This window comes from Mycteria americana, chromosome 2, assembly GCF_035582795.1.
Source record: "Mycteria americana isolate JAX WOST 10 ecotype Jacksonville Zoo and Gardens chromosome 2, USCA_MyAme_1.0, whole genome shotgun sequence".
Classification (NCBI taxonomy): Eukaryota; Metazoa; Chordata; class Aves; order Ciconiiformes; family Ciconiidae; genus Mycteria; species Mycteria americana.
This window is the reverse complement of record NC_134366.1, coordinates 28,394,261-28,415,689: the sequence shown is the minus strand read 5'-3', so window position 1 is coordinate 28,415,689 and position 21,429 is coordinate 28,394,261. Positions and strand designations below refer to the sequence as shown.

The 21,429-nt window shown below is 42.1% G+C and overlaps 2 protein-coding genes across 5 annotated transcripts in view; one reads left to right on the top strand and one right to left on the bottom strand.

The window, feature by feature from the left end:
• DYNC1I1 (dynein cytoplasmic 1 intermediate chain 1) overlaps window positions 1-21,429 on the bottom strand; it is a 196,757-nt gene that overhangs the window by 13,726 nt on the left and 161,602 nt on the right. For all 3 annotated transcript variants that reach the window (XM_075492855.1, XM_075492856.1, XM_075492857.1), the window contains exons 15-16: window positions 12,521-12,661; window positions 6,091-6,216 (exon numbers count right to left, since the gene is read on the bottom strand). In XM_075492855.1, the coding sequence (XP_075348970.1) occupies window positions 6,091-6,216; window positions 12,521-12,661 (267 nt within the window). The remainder of the gene's footprint in view (window positions 1-6,090; window positions 6,217-12,520; window positions 12,662-21,429) is intronic.
• LOC142405439 (serum paraoxonase/arylesterase 2) overlaps window positions 13,212-21,429 on the top strand; it is a 281,937-nt gene continuing 273,719 nt past the window's right edge. For both annotated transcript variants that reach the window (XM_075492858.1, XM_075492859.1), the window contains exon 1: window positions 13,212-13,215. The gene's annotated coding sequence lies outside the window, so the exon portion shown is untranslated. The remainder of the gene's footprint in view (window positions 13,216-21,429) is intronic.

Here is a 21,429-nt window from a genome sequence, read left to right as displayed (position 1 = left end):
ATGTATGCATTTCTATGTCTGGGTGTAGCCAAGCCTTGTTTTAAACTGTAAAAGTATAGAAATGCTTGGTTCTAACTTATCAATGTAACAACATTGTTTTTCTACAGGAGAATAAAACAGTGCTTACATAAAGACCTCAAAGCATCCACAGTAACCTAAAGTAATGAATATTGTAATGAGAAACACAAGTATTTAGGGTGATAATGACTGGACTTTGCTCTACTTAGATCGGCTCACCCCCTATGGAGGCTACCAAAGCTTAAAGATTTTATCACCCTAGTAATCAGCAATGGGTAATGGCCTTCATAAAACACAGTAATTAAATTGACTGATTTCAAACTAGTGCATTTTTTTCATTAGGGAGTTCTTATTTAACTTACTTCAAAAATCCCTTTGTGAATACTGTCTATACCAGTCAAAATTCAAATGACGAGGGACGAAGAGCTTGTTCTGTTCAATATTTCAGATATTATTCAAGTAAAAAGCTGGAGTTCCTAGTGTGCTGTCATTCTCTCTCTCTTTTTTTTTTTTTGGTCATCTCTAAGAGCTTCCAGTTTTAAAAGTCTCTCAAGACTGAACATTATAAAACCGGGGGCGGAGGGGAAGCAAATCGAAACCTTAGCTCTTTACATTTTCCAACAACTCTTAAGAGATTCTGCTTTGTTAAAACATGCTTTTAAAATTCTCTGAGGCCAGCGTTCCAACCTCCCTAGCAAAAATATCAATGGTGAAATTCAGGCACTGCCTCACAACCATTTAATTATCCTTTATGCCTGGATTGTGCATGTTGTTGTAACTACTGTATCTTACTTGATCTTTGAACGCTTTTGAATAAAACTTGGTTGTAAGCACAACCCCTTATTATTGCTCAAATTTGCCTTCACGATATGTGTGTGAGCCACTTATCTGTGTTCCAAGAATACTTGTAACTCAACACAGATTTTAAAATAAAATATTTTATGGTGAGTCTCAACTCTGCTTTTGTGGCAAAAACATTTCCTAACTCAATATATGCTCTACAGGAGCTTTATGACGGCAAAAGTAAACCTACTGGAAAATCTACCTGGATAACTACATGACACAAAACCTAGTTTCATATTTCTCTCTCTGGGCTACAGCAGTTTTTAACTGCATGAAAGAGATGCTGGGTATGTTTTCCGTATGAAATCTATAGTGCAACACAGGGATCCCAAGATAGGAGTACAAAGTACCAACCCTTCCCCTCTCTACCCAGAAAAGTAAGTGACTCAATAGCCATGCTGAAATGTGAGAGTTAGTCACAAATACACATTTCTCTCTGTCTAGAACCCTAAGAATCTCAGAGCAGCTGTTAAAGGCTGCTGAAATCAAAGGAAATTACTTATAGGCACCAGTGGGATAGTCCTTACTGTACCACTTCATCCACATATTTCAGGCAGTTGCCAGCTCCTCCCTCACTGATCATGTACTTGAAAATGAGGTACGGGATTAACACCCATCATGGAGCAAGTGGGGAAGTACACAAACAACCTAATGCAGCAGCCCTAAAAGGGCTTAAGGTGATATTAACCCTGAAACCTAACAAAGTCACATAAACATCAAGACGATTCTCATTTCACTGCAAGGAAACGAGGACAGAGGTAATAACTGTGTACAGAATCCCAAGTAACTGCTTTCTTTGGCAGAGCCACCCTTCCTGGATGGTCTAGCGAAAGACCTTTTCTTACGTTTCTCCAGTTCCACCTGTCATACTAGTCACCCTTTAAAAGCATGACTAGAATCAACTGTCTGAAAGACTGCCAAACAGATGCAATAGTTTGTCCTGTAACTAGTTTAACAAAATAATGTACAGTAATAAGCTCCTTGTGATTACAGTTTTAAACTCTCCAATCCTGTTCTGCAAACTTACTTTATATTTTATTACAATCAAATAATAAATCACTGATTTACAGTTTCTATCTATTTACTCACAATGCAAGCAGAATATGACCTAGAAGAGATTAATGGAAAAAGAAAAGAAATAATGGAAGGTGGATGAGAAGCTGCTTCTTTCACAACCAAAGGTGCAAAGAGCATTCTCAATGAGCCAGGTAAGCAACAAACGTGGTTGTTAGAGAATATTTATGACAGCGGCAACTGTGTAACATCACTGAAGCATGCACAATGGGAGCAAGCTTTCTAGAAAATATAACTACAAAAGAGACATGCAGTTAGGTCTAACTATCAATCATCTGGACATGTGAATCAATCTATAGTCAGTGGTCCATGTTCTGTTAAAATCAACTTCTACCATACAGAAAACTTGCTGCCCAGTAAACAAGCCACAAGACCACAGAAGCTAAAATAAGTTATACATACTATCACAATAATAATATCTCAACTACTAGACCGGCAAAGGTTTGAGTATTTAGATCTTATGGAGAGTAAAGCGTATTTACAATGACTGGTTATATTCTCTGGTTGAGTTATATAGGTTTGAGATCCCATCACACTGAAACAGTCAGATTTTTGTGTGTTTGTTTCGGTTTTTATTTCATTTTATAATTCACATTCTTTAAATCAGTGGTTACTGATCCACAAGAGCACATCTATATGGACTGTTTAAGTCTCCTCTCCCCTGGAAGTGTGTGTATAACTCCCATTAATGCTAATGGGCATAAAGCACAAGCATTGAGGAGAAAATAGACCCCTCACTGTGAAAATAAATGTGTTCAGTTATTTTCAGACACGATGCCAAAATCAAACAAGTAAAAGTACATACTCTAAGGAGATAACATTATATAGCCTAACTGAAAATGTCACCATTATTTTTAACTCCCTGGTCATGGGCCCTGCGATGTTCTTCAGGTTTCTACCATTTCTTGTGCCATAAAGACTGTGACTGAATAACATATCAAAAAGGGCCAAATCCTAAATCATTACACAGGTGAAACAGCCCTGATCTCACACTCTTTGCCTTCACAAAGGATGCAAGGTTAGGCCTTGTATCTTACGTTTTCACTTAGGCCATATAATGTTTTCTCTTTACACCATATGGGTTAATAGCAGCAGTAAACTTTACTGTTCTCTAGAATAGTCCCTTAAAACTGTGATGAATCTACCAAAGTAAAAATTCCTATCACTTAAATTTTTTCCTTAATGATTAGATATCCTGATGTTTTCTGCTCTGATCAAAATTCATGGAGTCAATTCTGTCTGTTCAAACAGGTAAGAAAAATTGTTTATATAGTAATGTGAAATTCAAAGACACTGTGCTTTATTATAATACAAATATAATCACAATTTTTTCTGATGGAACCAATGTTGTATGAATTTACAGCTGATCTAATGTGATATTTGGAACAGTCATGAGAAAAGAAAGGTTTTAAAAAGGGTGCAGTACAAGTGGAGCATTAATGTTTTTGGTGAGTGTATTTAGTGTCTTTGTAAAGTGGCCTGCTGACTTTTTAATGCGAGTAATCACACCCATCCTCCCAAATCAGAGAGATGCACCTTCAAGTAAGCGGATGCTACTGAATTATCAGTCAGGCAGGGATGAGTTCTTCCAGTGATGAGGCCTTTTCAGAAGTTGATGCTGTAGGAGATGGGTAGAGTGCTATCGCTGAAAGGTCAACTGTCACAGCTTGGTGTCAGGCTTTTCAATACCGCTGGGTCAAATATGAAAGCTAGGTGCTGCCAGGTGCTGTACGGTCCAGCTCCCAGCCCCTTGCCCCAAGCCACATGCTCACTCATCTACTCTCACACCGAGTCAGTTCATGGAGAAAAATACCCCAAGGAAAACAAACACAAAAAATAAATAAATCAATACTACGCTGCTGATCTATCTCCCTCCCCACAATGTGGGTGGTGACAAGCACTGCTACCTGCACAAAAACTGGGCAGCGAGGGATATGGCTAGAGATGGCTGGATGGCAGGGGGAGAAGGACTGCCCCTTTTAAACTGTCGGACTAGCCCTGTCATATCCCAGAATCAAACCCATACAAAAAGGACAGTCAAAGGAGGACCCCAGCTGAGCCAAGGAACTGGCCGGTGTCTGCACACTGAAGTAAAGAGAGAGCCTTAAAGGCTGCCATATTTCTGCCAGACACTTCCAAAAGTGCATGTGCATGCTGTGAATCCCCCGTGCATCAGGCCTGAGGACAGCTAAGCATGGAATAACTCACCAGGGAGCTCTTTATGGACTGGCACAGAGGGTTAATGACTGAAGAGGCTGTTATTCACTGTACAAGCCCTCAGTTCCAGGCTTTTGAGTTGCAAAGTATTTCTGCATCTCACTTAAGGCTTTATAGTGCGAACAGTTGTGCTGGAGAATATATAAGCATCCTTCTTTTTTTAAACCATAAAAAGCCACTAACAACAGCAGCCCTGGTAGTATCTGAAGTTGTTGCAGCCCAGACGACCTCTCCTAAATTTGGTACAGGAATTACTGCAGAGACTGATACTGCCAAAATGAACCAGGCAACAAATTAATGAGCTCTTTCATTCATTACGGAAGAGGAGGAGGGGTAGCAATGGCCCCTGATCAACAGCCATGTGGATGGACATACATCTGTTTGCGTAAGTGTGTATGGAGCCGAGCTGGAGACACTGGGGCTCTGCACGGGCAGGGCATGCAATATCCATGAAGCAGAACACTTTATATAACAAATAAATACTGTTGAATGACTCTCTTTTCTTTTTCCTTTTCAAGTAATAGAAGCCTGTCTTTCTTTTTGATCTGAGTGTATCACTGTGACTAACTTTGCAGGTTGAAGTCTGATTATATGGAGGAAAGGCCAAAAACTTAAATATTACTTCTTCTGCATAGAACACTAAATCTATTTTCTCCTGGGTGAGCTTGCAGGGATAAACAATCCTATGAATGATTTGGTGTATGATATGCAAAAAGAGACATTTCTACAGCCCATCTAGACTCCCAGACAAGATCAGACTGCGCTGTCATCAAAGACATTTCCATAGCCTGTCATATCACTTGGAAGACAGAAAAACCACCTTTTCGGAACAGTCATGCAAAAATGAAAAATAAATAAAAACAGCCTGACCTGCCAGTGTCATAGTGGAAATCTGAACGCAGTAACCTTAGACAATTTAGAAATTATGCTAACAATACGGCAAGAAGTTTCAGCAAACATTCGTGAAGGAAAGGCAAACTCCTGCACAAGTGAATGCAATCCAAAAATATGAGTCATGCACAAGCAATTTTGCTATGGGCCATAAAATCACTTTATGAGAGTTACAGATAATTCTGCATGTATTCTATAATGTTTCCCTACTGTGTAGAGATGGATATCTCAGTATCCTATCACAGATAATGATGGAAAACAAATTCTCTACATAAAAGCTGATTGCTCAGAGATTCACCCCTAACTGTTCCAAGGGATTGTAATGCCGACAGAACACTTTATACCGTTTTCATCAACAAAGAGGTAGATTCCATCAGTGCCAAATACACTGCAGTTTAGATGTTTTTTATAAGATGTAGCAGGGTGAATTGAGAGCAGCCTTAGACATAGAATACACATCCTGCTATTTCTCAGCACCTACATACTCTTTATCTCACATGCACCTACTATCCTCCACAATGACACCTCTCATTTCCTCCTGTTAGTAATTTTGCATATATTCAGACATATTCAGCATTATTCAGTATTAAAAGAACTGATGTATTCTGTACATGTCATGCTGAGAAAAGTCTACAGCATTAAGCCAGTCATGAAATAAGAGATACTGGAGTATAAAAGGTGAATGCTTCAGGACCAACTTCAGAACAACACAGCTTCTTTTTGCACCTCTATTTTCCTCTTTATGTTCCTTTGTAACTTTTTCAAAATGTACCCATAGAACCATTAAAAAAAAATTTAAAAACACTGGAAACTTTCAAAAAATACTTCTCTCATGAGACTTTAACTAGTTAACTCTTTTGCAAGGTAGCTTTATGACTAACACAGTGTTGGCAACCCAAAGTCAACTGGGACTCCACTGAAAGAAATCTGGCTTATTCTTTGGAGGTACCCTACTCGTGTTACAATACATGATCTTTTCTCAAACTTGGATGTGGCATTCTCCAGGAGCCGAGCTTTAAAAAAAAAAACCCAAACCAATAATAATACCTCTCCAACATCATAGATCCATATGCGGCCTTCTGAATCACCAACTGCTACCTCCTTCCCAGCCTGGGCCCAACGGACACGGTTGAGGGCAGAAGCTCCTTCTATGGTGACGCTGGCTGTGGGAACCTGTTGAAAAAATAGGAACAGGAAGGACAATAAAATTACGCTGCCTGCGAACCCAGGGGTCAGTTTTGAATGTCCTGCTTAGCTGGGTGAGTCACAAGTCCCTTGGCATTGCTGGAAGTAACATACAACCCTTGTTGGGGGGGAGAAAAAAAAAGGGTTCATTATTTCTTCAGTCACGTGCTAAAAAGAGGAAAGAGTAAGAGATTGCTTGGAATGAGCACGGAAGACTTTTCCACAGTAAAGGGCAGTAAATGAAAGTTTTTTCCCCCTTAACCTCAGAGACATGTGAAACCACATCTGCTTCTTTCTCAAAAGTCACTGACTTATGATCAAGAACCAACTGAGGGTAGGACTTGGCTTTAGTCCTGCCCTGGCTTCTGGCCTCTGACTCAGGCCCAGACAACCTGACGGTCAGCAGACACATGCCTGCATTCAAGCTGACACATCCTTTAAATCCATACCCACCTCTGCGGCTAGATGCAGAGGCTGAAACAGGTATCACATCAGAAAAGTCCTGAGCTAATCACTTCAGAGCGCGGATATGGCAGAAGTGAGAACAGCTGAGCTGACATTTAGGAACTCCTACAATATATTCCCACAATTCTCTTTTACATCCCCAGGAGACGACTTCTGCTTTAAATACACCTGGATGCTGTCTAATTTCCAACCCCCCTCCCTGCCCCAAGTCAACTAACTTAACAGGTGATCCACAAGAATACATAAAGATTCTGGTTAACGCGTGGGATGAATAAAGCAATGAACACAATCTTAGGAGAAGTATTTGTAATCTACACTGGAATGAGGGCATCAAAAGATGCTGCAGGAGGAAGGAACTGTGTGGGTGTTTGTCCCAGATAGGTAGATCACTCAGTTGATTTAGGTCACCTCATAAGACAAATGATGGTAACCTGCAAGTCTGCTAGTACTCCACCCAGCTGCCTTTAATAGGAGAACCTGCCTGAGCAAGGAGCCTGTAGCTTGGCATGACGGTCTTCCAAACAAGGCTTTTTAGCTTTAATGCTTTTTAGCTTTAATGCCTTTTAGGTCAGGGCAAACGGGATAGGATAGCTGCAAAAGTAGCTCCTCCACCAGATCCATCTGTGGGAACAGGTCTTGTTCACATGGTGAGATGGGGACAAGGGGGTGCCCGGGATGGACATGGAATTGGAGAGCAGTCCAGGCAAGAAGAGGTAGTTGGACAGGAACCAGAGTCCAGGCTACCTCTGGAGGAGTGACAGGTACTCCTTCTGTCCTCATTGTCAGCACAATGCAGCAGAAGCAGGAACAAAGCAGCTTGAAGGTGGTATTAAAGCCTGATCTGAACACTGACAAACTGACAAGATTAACAAAAACAGTATTTTTCTGACTTCATCTCGGTTCTCTGGCTGCAGTTTTATATTGTAGTTGTGAGATAGGTCCAAAGATCCAGGAGAAAAATAATTTTAAAACAAACATTGTAGAGTTCCCATGCCAATTTCCTTCTCCTCAGCTCTAATGCCTTCATTGTGTCACACAAGATGAGTGACGGTAGGAAGCTGAACCTTTGCAGGCTTCCCAAGACTCTTGTTACGGCCGCAGCACGTGCACAGCTACACCAGCAGCAGGACAAGGACTGGGAAGCAGGGCTGCTTGCCTTGCACCTCTCCCATGGAGACTCCCCACTCCTCCTCCTCCTCCTCACCCACCCTGACACAAAGCTGCAAAACCAAACTGGCACCTCAAGCACAACGAGCCTGCCAAGCTAAAGCGTCACCTCTGCAAAGGACTTTGCAGTAGTGTCCTGAGCCCCACATGTGAAATGCAAGAGGATTTTGTTTGCAGAATGATGTAGAAATAATGCTGGATAGCAATCAGAAAGCAGATACCATCCTCCCCCCACTTTAAGAAGTCATTAAAATGCAAATAAGCTACTGGACTCATCTCCCCATTGTGCAAGGCCTAGGTCCTGTCCAAGGCAGTATTACCCAAAAAAGCTGGCACACTCTAACTCCTCGCCCCAAGTCTGTTACTGCTTAGTGGGTGAGAGTCAATGGCCTAAATCTGACATGGGGTCATTGAACCATGATAAAATCACAGTAGAAAACAAGCAAGTTTTACTCCTGTGATCAATGATTTCTAAAAAAAAAAAGCTATTTTAATTCCAGCCAAAATTAATTTCATAACATTTGGAAATGGGTTTCTTCAAACAACAACTAAATGCCACATTTCAGAGGACTAATCCACTAACCAGCTATGTTTCTCAGAAAACTGTAGATCAAAGATATTTGTTTCATATACAAATATACACAGCGCATATTTAAGGCACTGAATTTTCACAAAATCTTTCAGAAGGCTGAAATACATAACTCTAGAGCTGGGGTTTTTTTGTTAATACAGCATTCTTTCAGTGTTCCACATAAAAATAAGCAGCATGCATGCCGCAGACACAAGACACAACCCATGCTTTTTTTCAAAACCCGATGGTTTTGTAAAATCCTGTTACTATTCCACAAAGCTATCTAACAAAATAAAAAGCAATAATGAAACAGTCTTTAAAAATCTAAATAAAAAGCCTTTTCTCTAGTGATATGGAGAGAAATATAGTCAAACCATAGTATCTTAAAATAGATTTGTCTGCTCTCAATAGTGATAGGTTAAATTACACATGCCTATTATAGATTTCAAAGATAAGAGTTTATTTTATAATGGTAGCATTATGTTTTTAAAATCACAACTGAAATACTTTATAAATTCTCTGAAGTTGGTGCTTGTCAGATTTTTAACAATTTTGAAATGAGATTTTAACAGGTAACAGATTAAGAAAGATGCAGTCAGAAAAACCTGCATGTAAGAATATACCTTTTGGTTTTTTACTTTCATTGCTTACGTGGTGTCAAAACCTGCTTGCAAATACATCTGTTATCTGTTTCTAGAAACAGATACCATCTTCACACTTTCAAAACTAAGGTACGGCATGCAAAAAAAGCCAACAAACATTTGAATGGGATATAACACAGCAGAAATAAGCAATTTTGTAAGTCAGTTTAATATTAGTTCATAGATAATAAGACTGACCAATAACCTAAAGACCTCCTCCAATCTTGATCAAAAAAGAAATGTTATGGACACATAGGTAAGAAATCGGCATTTGGTATCCCGAAACTATCTGCAAACCTCACTATAGTGATCCATAAAAATAATAATTCAGTTTGCAAAAGAATGAAGGAGTGGATAAGGATTTTTTGCTTTTTAAGATTTTTTATATTCATTTATCAAATACAAAATAAACCGTGATGACTTTCATTGCTATTACAAAAACAATTTCTGGTATCCATGGATCAATATGAGGCACACAAATACCCTTGTTACTTTACACCGAGATTTTGAGAATAATTAGATTGATTAAATCCATGGTACAGTCAAATGATTTTAGTTATTTTGATCAGAAAGCATCTAGCTCTCAGGAGAAATGTTTTTAATAAGTTTGGGGACTAACACTAGTGGAAACAGTGTTACAGTTAAAAAATTTGAAGGTAGCATATTGTAACTAAAAGCAGGTATTTTCTTAATTGGTTTACAAAATAATACCTAAATAATAACGTGGCTTATTTCCCAAATTAAACAAAACCAGGTCTCATTAGTAACAATCATATCTAGTTCTTACACAGATTTTTATCAATAGCTAGCAGTTAAACATATTAATATACCTGTCATTTTCTACTGTCTTCACAAATACTTTGACATCACATATCTGACAACTAAAAGTAATAACGATCTAAAAAATAGGTGTTTCAAGATTTCTTATTACAAAGGCAAAAGTGCTGACAAGGACTTTTTCTTAGCAAATAGCAGTGTAGACTTAAACGGTGTAAACAATTACAGAAATCTTGAAAATTATAAACTAATTATGACCTACCAGATAGAGGGTAAAAGCAAACAACGATCACTTCCAGTTATGATGTTTAAAAGAACTGCTTACAGTTCTCTCTTTCAGTGGTACTTTTGCTGCTTCTCCTGCATAACAAAATCTCACATCTATTCAGAATCTGCCAGTTTATCATTTATAGAGATTTTAAAATTTGTTTCATCAGTGCTCAGTAAGGAAATCAAATGGTATTTCTGTCTCCAAGTTCAATTCTCATAAAAATACAAAGTTCAGATACCACGGAAATAATTCCAGTCTGATCCTTACATGAGAGCTGATTTTGACCTCTCAGAATGGAAATGATTTATGAAATCAGGGGTGGCCTTGCATGCAGAAGAAAAGCAGGATCAAGCTTGAAATTATTTTTTTTTCCCAATGTTCCTATGTATTTATATGTAAACACACTGAAAATATATCAGCAGTTTTCTATGTACAGCCTTGTTATTGATGGGAATGGGATCAAGCGGTCCATACTAATTTTTTGGAAAGAAATTAGGGTCTCATTGAGTTACATGGCAAAACATCAGTTGATTTCAAGCAGAGCAGGATTTCAGCCCTGGTATTTGGGGGGAAAGGGTTATTTCTTTTTCTTCTTAAAATGCTGGGTTTTATGCTCTGTGTTTAAGCCTGCATTAATGAGAACACCTGAAGGATATGTCCCTCCCTTCCCAAAATAAATTCTGAGGAGACTCCTCCTGTATATCCTCCAGCTGTATGTGCTCTAATTAAAAAGGCTGCACTGCTTCCTGCTCAGAGCACTTCAAAAGGCCTCGCTGCTCCCCTTGACAATGCAGCGCCCGGTGCTGGTTCCTCTTACCTGTCCATGCTTATTTATGGCAAGCACCGCTCACTGGAAGCCATAAACTGTGCCCGTATTTTACTCTGTCTGAAATGTACAGCATGTTTATGTGAAAGGCGTATTAATGATCAAACTAGTCTTAAAAAAAAAATATTGTAAAAAATAGGGTGTATGGGGGAAAATACTGCCACTTGCTCTTCGGTCTTCTCTTTTTTGGAAATAAAAAGAAACTGTCAGTTAATACATGATTTTTACAGTCCAGTTGTTCTTAATTTTACATGGCATTAAGTAAAAATATGCAAGACTTCAGTTGTAGAAAAATATTTCGATTCTTGTGCTGAATACTGATTGCTGACACCTCAAGAGACATGACAGGTTTTCTCAAAACCATTTTTTGGGGAAACTCAAAGCCAGAAAAAATAGTACCAATATAAGGCTGCAGCATTTAAAAAAATCTGAAATAATAGGAGGAAAAAGGGGTATTCAGCACATTTAGAAAATGACTTTTTTTTAAAATACAGTATTTACCACTCTCAATCTTTGCAAAAAGCTCTCTGATTAATCCTTTCTCATCTGTGAAATTTAAAGGTGCAACATTTCCTCCCCAGTGGTCCCCACTATTTAGTTAATAGCGATGGAAAGAAAACTTGTTTTTATTTTTCATTTGCATTTTTGCCTTTAAGTTTCACAGCAAATTTTAAAGAGAAAAAAGGTGAGGGTATAAAACCACAAACAACGTGAGAGAGATGCCCTCTGCTTAAAAAACCCAAGCAGAGTACCTAGCGACTCAGAAAGGCGGGAGGCAAGGGAAGATGCAGGAGAACGCTGGGTTTCTGTCACGCTGGAAGCACTGGTACGGGGCTTGCAAGTTATAATCTCCAGAGGATTTGGAGCAGAGGATGAATACGAAGGGAAATGAAGTCTCCCACCCAAACACGAATCGCCTCCCGAGCGCGGGAGGCTGGCGAAGGGCTGCCCGGCGCCTCGGCCCATGCCGCAGGCGGGAGCGCTGGCAGGCCTGTGGCGGTTGCGGCCGGGCTGCCAAGGTGTGACCACCTGAGTGAGGGGAGGCATCGAAAACGTGGCCTTTGAAGCGCCTGGCTGGAGCGCGGTGTGCCAGAAACGGGGGGGATAAAAAAACTACAAAACGGGCGCGGTTTAAAAGTGCACATTAAAATAACAGAGAGGGGAGGGAGGCTCCTTCCAGAGGCAGCACGGCGGCTATTTATTTGTATTGGCTTTCTGCCGGGGGTGCCGGAGTCGGCACTCCCCACCCCTGACAGGTACCGGAGAGCAGCAGCCCCGCCGCGGGGGAGGGAGGCGGGAGGGAAGGCGGGCGGGGGAGGGGGGCGGTCAGGCCCCCCGGCAGCGGGACCTGCCCTCCCCGCCGCGCCCCGGGGCGCGGGCGGCGGCCGACGCCGGGCTCCCCGCGCCCTGAGGGAGCGCGGCGCCCCCGCAGACCCCCGGCGGGGGGGCGAAAGGGTGCTCGGCAGCGCCGCGCCGGCGGCCCTCACAGGGTTAAGGCCTCGTCCGGCGCCCCGCCGCCCGCCCGCCCTCGCCTTCCCGCCACCGGCCGCCGTCGGGCCGCCGCGCCGCCTCACCTCGGTGTCGTTATTCAGGTTCCACAGATCCAGGCGCCCCATCCCGTCCACGCAGGCGAAGAGCGCGGGATGCACTGGCGACCACATGACATCGTAGACATAGTCGGCATTGTCTTCAAAGGAGTAGAGCGGCTTGTTGTGCTGTAAAGCAGAGAGAAGCATGAAGACTTCGTGGCGCTAGTGCTGCCTGGGGCTGTCTGGCGAGTCTAATTAAAAACTTTGCACATTTACAAAGTGTCATAAAACTTCCCCAGATGAAAGGTCCTCGCGAAGGGTGGGACTGCGCTTTAATGGGGCAACAACTGTCCGGTGGGATAAATGAGATGCCCGGCGTGAGGGGTGTGGGACGCGCGGGTGATGGGGCGGGGGGAGCGCCCGCGGCCTCTCCCGCTCCCGGCGGCACCCCGGCGGCGGGGGGTGGGGGGGGTGCGGCAGGCAGGCAGGCAAGCAGGCAGGCACCGTCGCGGTCGCCCGAGCCGGCCGCGGTGGCGGTCGCAGCCGGTGAGGATCGTGAGATCGGCCGGGAGCCGCGCGGCGCCCTCCGCGGCCCTCCGCGCACCGCGGGCGGCGCCTGCCACCTAGCGGCGGGCGGGGCGAGCGCCCGCACCCCCTGCCGGGCCCGCGCGCCGCCTCAGGGCCCGGCTTCCCGCCGCCGGCCCTCGCCCTGCGGCGGCCCCGCGGCGCTGGCGGAGCGGCGTGCCGACAGCCGTGCCCGGCTCGGCCGGGAGGGAAGGCTGTCATCTCCAGCAGGCGGGAAGTCGGGGGGAAGTCGGGAAGTACACCAGGAGCAAAGTGTAATCGTCCGTCATGAATTATTCATCGCATCTGGCTTGTCTAATTTTTGCATAATGGCTTCGCTAATCCCCGATCAATTAATGGAAAATGAAATTTGAATGATAATGAAAACTCCAGAGATGAAAGAAATTAAGTATTCTCACGGCTTGTGACAGAAATCTAAACAATGGGACTTCTCTGAGGGTCTCCCTGCCTGCCTCCCTCACCCGCCAGCTGCCTGCGGCGGCCCTGCCGCCTCCCCGGCAAGCGGGGCACGGCGGCGGCGAGGGCCGCAGCCCCCAGCCGGCCTCTGACCAAGACTTCCGCGAGAAATAAAGCACCACATAGGCTGCCTCTGTAAACGTCCAAGTTGTATCTATAGGATACCTCGGTCAGGTCCCTCTAGAATGCGTCCCCGTTCATTTTACAAAGGAAACAATATCGGGAATGCCCGCAGTGCACTGCATAGCCGTGCATTATTTTTCCAAAAAGTGGAGTGACTGATTGCAATTATTATATCGCTTTTCTTTGGTATATTATTAATTTCGAACAATAAAGCAATCTGTTTAATCTCGCCAGTTTTGCTTCCAGTCCTCCCGCACTACGCAGGGCTTCGTTTGGTGTTGGGCCTGCAAGCGCTGCGGCTCAGCACGTGGACGGGTGCGTGTGCACACACCTATCTCTATACTGCTGTATTTGTCAGTAGTCACACGACGTGTTGTTATTGCAGTACTGTACTGTAAATAATTTAGGTATATTTCTGTTCATCAAAGGTATCACAAAAAACTATAAAAAGCATCCAGAGATTTAATTACACAACTTTGTCCTTTGAAAAAAAAACCGAAGATACAAAGAGATCAGGTTCTATAGGCCAGTTTTTCCTATACTTGAATTAATGAAAGACACTCGAATGATTACAGGATCAGGTCCCAGATTTTCGTAACTGACCTAATGCTTTTTGTGCATTTCCGAAGGATAGAAAACATTTTGGTTTGTGTGACAATAAAATGAAATTAGCACTTGAGCTTATTAGCTGAAATGTATATAACATTTTTATTTCTTTTCCAAAGCTGGAGTTTTGCAAAAGAAAAGGAAAAAAATTACAAGAATATTTTCTTACCTAAACAAGGTCTTGTTCTCCAAACATATGTATCTGCTTAGTATATTATCAGTACCAGTGGAGTTACTTACACGTGTTAATGGAATTACTTACATGCCTGTGCTAAAGCATTTGCAGGGCTGAGGGCCAAATGAAGACTAAGCTTTTGAAGAGGCAGAGGTATTTAATAGGAAATTTCAACATGAATCTCTTCAGCTGTTAGCTGGGAAATAGTATTTCTAGTGGGCCGTATGGATCCACTGTCTATCCGCTGTATTGTGTATTTTCACTGAAAACATCTAATTTAGGTTCAAATACAGCAACCGTCTAAATGCTGGAAAAATGGGCATTGAACACAATAGTACACCGAAGGGAAAGGAAATCTGGTCAACTGCGAGGTGGCTGGTATTTTTCTTATTCATGGGAAATGTACTGCACATACAGCACTTTAACATTTAATGTCATGGGAGAAGTAACAAAATTCCACAGAAATAAGAGGACTATTAAGATATCAATCAATCCAGGGCAGATTTCAGTCAGCATTTCCTTTCTGTCAACATATCAAAACTTGTTTTGATATTATTTTGAGTGTGACACTTTTATGCTCTTTCTAGTTCTGCCAGTTTTTTTTTTCCAAGTCATGCCTAAAGACCAAAGCTTTAGAAGGAAAGGTTAGGAGATGTGGTTCTGGTCTGTATCTTGCTGTTCTCATGCTGTACAATCTCTGGTAAATAGCTTTAGCTGATGTGCCTCAGTTTCCCTCTTAGCAAAATAAAACCACTTTCGGACTGCTGGTATTTGAGGTGAAAAGCACAGCAGATATGCAGTGTGTATTGCCTTTACCGTAACAGTGGAAATATTCAGTCAGATAGGAAGTCGGAGGGAAGATCTGGACAACAGGAATGATAAGGCTTTTGAGAAAGATCTCAGACGTGCAAGGAATGACATACAAATGAATGGAGATGAATAGGGAGTGGAGCACTATATGGAAATAAGGAATTGCAGCCATGTGAGCAGCCCAAGCAAAAGGCAAGATCAACTGCAGTGTGGTTGGGAAAACAGGGAGAAATGATACAGCACCACTAGGCCGTGGTAGTGGAGCTGAGCTACAGCCTTCATAGTGCCCCCAGTATCTCTGCCATCCCAGCTTGGCTAGCCTCCAGTGGAAAAAAAAAGTATTTCCCATAGCAGAAAAAAACCAAAGTATTTCCCATGGTGTGTCTTGTTGTCTTGCATTGTTTAACTAGCGAAGAACAGAACTGCATCAGGTCAGGCTGGAGGTCCCTCTTGCTTAGCATCCTGTCTTCAATACTGAGAGCGAGTGACCTTTCTTAACAGCTGACATTTCATTCTGGTCTGATTTTGCCCACTGAGAGCAGTTATGTTGATTTCATTGTGAAGACTCGATTTGTAAGGTTAAGTGTGTATATAAATGTTTGCAGGACTTCCTTACTGTAAGCCTGTTAACTAAGGGCCCAGGCCTGCAGATTCTTTTAATGTAAGGATTTATGAGTAAGGACCAATACCAACCACTTTTAGAAAATGTTGAAATGTGGAACCATGTAAAGGTCACTTTAAAGCAGTTTTAAATTACCAAAACTTCAGACTTACACAATCTATAACTAACATATGGCTATTATTATAAAACAACTGAAATTTAAACTTGATGAGCTTTCATTCTTAAATATCAACCCACTCTGTTATTCAATAGAACAGAAGAAATAGTTTAAAGCAGTATCTTCAGAAAAACTTGGGCCAAATCTACTCATTACTGTAAAAGAGTTTGGAGTGAAAATGTGGCCCTACTGAATCGATGGAGTTTTGCCATTGATTTCAATAGGACAGGATTTGAGCATTTAGTGGAAAAAGCCAATTGCAAGACACATGGTTTTGTCTCATTTATTTAAGCATGTCGTCAAAATCTATTGTTCATCCTCAGTGTTTGTATATGGGCATTGTTTAAAAGAACAATGCAGAGTGAACATTTTAAATACATGGGAGCTGTCTAGGAATTAGCACTTGTCTATGAAGTAAGAAACTCACCTAAATAAATACTACATATTTATATAAAAGAGGTCTTTTTTTCCACATATAAATTTGACCAGTCTATTCCACTTATTTGCATAGAAGAATTTTCTTTAATCCAGGAGGCGCCACACATAAAGTAGCTAATTATCCATATAATGTATACATATCCACAGGTTTTAACTAGCATCTGACTTCTGAAAAGCCATGGAAAAAGCTATTGGCTTTGCCTGTTTCATGAAAGGAGCGTTTTACACGTTGGCACAATTTCTGTGGGTGTCAGCTCCACCTAAAGGTACTTCCCTAGACTGTACCTTCAGCAGTACAAATGTATGGTGACACCACATACTGTGTTGTCTCCCCTTCTTTCTTTCTACTCCGTTGTCTTCCATTCTAAAGACAATAAGCCAAGCCCGTACTTCTGGTTCACACTCAACAACAGCCACGAGTGTTGTGCGGTATTGTGAGTTGATTCAAGCTAATTTGATTTTTCTAGGTGTGCAGCATTAAATATGACAGATTCATTAGTCCTTGGCATAGAAACTTTCTGAACAAGCTGATGTGTTTGTTTAGGCTCAAGCTCCGGCTCTTGGGTACTTGGAAAGAGCAGAGCCAGAGCGGTCGTGAGCAGAGTGGCTGCTCTTGTGTCTGGCCCTTGAACAAACCAGGGAACAGAGGGTTGGAACGAGATGATCTTTAAGGTCCCTTCCAACCCAAACCATCCTATGATTCTATGAATTTGGCCCCTATAGGACCAAATATTGTATAAATAGCCTTTATTCATTAAAAAACAAAAAACTCCCTACAAAATGGTGTCAAAGGAAGACATCTCTTCCAGCATAGATAACACACAGAGGAGCAAAACTCTACTGTCTTTATTTAAAGCAAGTGTTACAGTGTCACACTGACCAGAGGGATGTGAAAGAAACCGGGATAGGGCACAGCTTGTGGGACTTCCACTCAGGTTAGGATCTGAGCTCCTTCACTGTTTTATAGACCCTAGCTGCTAGGTCCAGTCTTCTCCACCTTGAGAGAGACATCCTACTACTTTGCTGAATCCAGGCTCATCTTCTCCTGTCTGACCCTGCCAGTTAGCCTGGCCAACCCAAAAGATGCAGACAGTATAAGCAGAAACTAAAAGCTGCTGGGAATTTTGAGGCAAATACTCCTCAAATCAGCTTTACCTTGGTTTTGACCTTTCCTCCTTCAACAGTTTCCTTCCTGGGTCACCGAATGTTAGCTGTTTGGGGTTACTTGTGCATACCTCTTGTGGTGGTCCTCTGCTGCGTATAAGGCTCTACTACTCTTGTAAGCCTTCATGTTCTCCATTTGTATGGAGTCAAAGAGGCCCTGGTTTTTATTCAGATGGATTGATCTCCATGGGAATTTTGCCAGTTCTGGATGGCCATGTTTCTCCCAAATCTGTTTTCTAATAGTTATGATAATTTAGGATAATCCAATAGCTCCTGCTTTAATATTATACTTGTGGAACTTGACTTAGTTCATATTCTGCTAGCTTTTAAAAGCTACAGCAATCCCAGGAACTGTTACGAGATGCCATAAATCAGAGGCACTAGTTACAGATACATCCCTGATGGCTCAGCAAAGCCTGCCTGCATTCTCCCCGAAGGGTATCATTATCCCACAGACCCCGATACTATACAACTCACAACTTGCAGTCTGCTCCACCTTTTCCAGGATGAGCCAGACCTTCAAGGATGGCAATGGGAAAGCAAAAGGGCGATGTTTACGCTCTTCGGCTTTAGCAACCCAATGTCACTGTCTAACTGAGGTGCCCTAAACTGAGTTACATGAGTAATAGCTCCTTTACCTATCTTTAAATTCCTTCTGGCAGTCAGATTCAGTGCTGAATCACAGATGAGCCTCTGGGGCTCAATGGGCATTTCACTGGGCTATGACGTATGTACATGTTGTGTCATCTCACTGTCAGATGATTATTAGGTTGCTGAATCAAGTCTAAACAGTATATTTGGGCAAGGGAACAGGCTTCATTTTCAGACTCAGTAGTAACAGAGGGGAAGAAATGAGTGTGGAAATGACCCCTGCACTATTGACAACCCTGTTTTATTTCAGTACTGTAGTGTTACTACGCTGATTGGTTTTTGGCATCCTAAAAGTTGCAGACCATCAAGGCAGAAAACTGCTCACTTTTAGAAATGATTGTTCTTGCAGAGATGCTGAAACTGTTGCCTCTCTTAATTGCCAATAATAAAAGAAAGTCCAATATTTTTGCATAAACATGTGGGAATTATTATAGATGGAGGAGGGGACAAGGGTGAAACCGAAAGGAAAGGGGCTATGAGAGCAGACCAAGTCTGGAGATAACATGATGATTACATTTTTGTGGTTTTCTTCAAAGTCAAAGTGTCACGGGTGAGCATACAAGAAGGAAGTAAAGGAAAAAAGGTTTGATGATTGGCACAGGCGGTTTTAATGAGAACCGATCTTAATGTCTAATACTGTGGCATGGAGAAAAAAAACAAGAACTTGGGAAGTCAGACATCACCTGACTTTCAGGAGCATCAGAAAGTCAGACAGCAGAGTTTTCGGGATCTGTGGAGATAGTCTGGAAGCTATACTGACAGGTAAACTGCTTATTTGGTTAATCCTCCTTAACTGTTTTAAGTCCTCTGCAGAGATGCGACACCTTCAGGCTGTGCTGCTAGACTTCAGTTGTTCGTTTTGGGTCTTCCAGCTCTCTTCTACCCTGCCTTTCCACTTACTCAATGGAAAAAGACCTTTTCATTTTCTGAAGAAAAAAAGCAGAAAGTATGGCATTCCTCTTCACCACTGCATATTAGCTGAGGAACTATTTTAAGTGAGTTTGATATAAATGTATATTACTTGATGCCTAATGTAAATTTAAATGAATTAATGATATCTCCTTGCCATGGATGAACTTTACAAACATCAGAAAGCACGTAAGGTCTTGAAACTCTACAAAACAGGCTTAAGAAAGATTTTATGAAGAAGCTAATATGCAGACTGGATTATAGTGAGGCACCAGGGAGGACAGTATTCCTCAGCTCACTTTTCTCCCCAGTTCCTACTGGCCAGGCTGGTGTATGTTTGTTTCTGTGTTTTAGATCATCCAGTTTCATTCCCAGTCTGGAGCCCCTCTTACTCCACACTTGCCAGAGCTGTGCCTACAGGTTTCCACTGCTTGAGGTTTAATACCTTCTGCTCCACTCGCCCACATCAAGCTGGATGCAGTGTGGATGGCAACAGTGGAGAAGCCTGTACAGGTATTTGCCATTTGTTCTGTATTTCCTCAGACTGCTGACTTCATCACTAAATGTTAATCAGGTTTTCCACCTTTTATTTAAAACACGCTTTAAGCAAGCCAGCACTTCTTCCTATCCTACTAACTATGCATTTCAGTCACGAGATTTCTTTAGAAATACTATCATTTTCTTTTGGAATTTCTGCCTACTTCTAAAGATGGCTCAATTTCTTCTTTTAAGAAGCTCAAAACGCTATAGAAGGTCTTATTGTCCCTGCCTAGCAAACTGATTCACAGTTTCTGGTGCTCATACTCCTGCCTTTATATTACTATATTCCTGGATTTTTTTCAGAGAAGCACTTGGGGGACTTGCTGAGAAATACGAGCCAGGTATGGTTTTGCTAGACTGACGGAAGAATCACCAAATCCTGGTCAGAGGAAACACTGAACACAGAAGTCTCTCGTCATGCAGGAGAGACAGTGGCATGCACTTACATCCTGAGCCTGCTCCTGTTGGAGTCAATGGGACTGGTCTCCCTGCTTCAGGCCTCAAGTTGTTAAAGAGAGGTAGTTTAGCTCAAATTGTGAGGCGAGGAGGGGAGCAGGATAATGTAGCTGCGGTTTCAGGGGGTTGTTTCCCACCCCTGTGACTCTGATGGGAACAGTCAGTATGAGGCCCCTGAAAATTCAATTTTTCTTTTTAATGGAAAATGCTGCTTCATCGTGGCCCAACATTGGATGTGGACTCAGCAGATTACCAGGCTTTCAAGCGACTCTGCTGCTGCAGTTCCAGCTGCCAGTAAGCACAGGCAGGAGCATGGGGAACATTGCAGGATGGCTGACAGGGCCTGATGTTACAGCACCGTCTGCTGAACGGTCAAGATTAGTACTTGTAGCTGCTGCCACCAGGATGCCCGCAAAGCTTTCATGGGTCAGCAAGCAACAACTTTGAAGCTAATTATTATTGAAGAGAACTCCATCTTCTAGGATTTTGAATACAGGTCCTTTTTTTCACTGATAACAAAAGTTTCTCACATAGCAGAGAAAGGATGGCTGCATGAAGCAGGTGGGAGACAATTTCCATTAGGGAAGAAGTCCTGGGCTTTATATATTGATAATTTTGCTGAAATGTTTCACTATTACATGTGAGCCTGATCCTCCAGAGTAATTCTGCAACAGAACAGTCAGTGGGAGGTTTGCATTTTGATTTCAGGGGAAAAAGGAATCACGACTTTTTTTTGTACAGATTATATGAGCTCCTGAATTCTGCTTTCCATGTGCAAATAAAGCTTTCACTGGATTTATGTTACGGTTTTCTGAAATAGAGTTTAGCCCACTGAATTTTGCAGAACAACCTCGGTATTTTAGATGACTGTTTTATTTTTATGTGTGTGTGTGCCATTCTTCACCAAGCGTTTCACAAAGAAGAAGCATGGTTCGCGTGAGTAAATGAAGTATGTCGGCCAGCTGAAGAATATTTTCCTATCACTTTTCAAATATGGCTACACCGAAAACCAAAATCATGAGAAACATTTCATGTGAAGGACTTGGGGCTGATTTCAAGCCACCTGACTTCACTTTGGTTTTGCTCTTTAAAATTACCTAGAAAATACCATAATCTTCTTTTTTGTACAGCTGGGTGAGAGCCAGACCTCTGGCTCCAGAGGTAAAGGGCAAAAACTAAAAAAATCCTGTCTGAACAGGCAACTCCACCCTCTTCCCCAAGTCAGCTTGGCCTTTTGACAGAAAATGAGCTCTGAAGCAAAT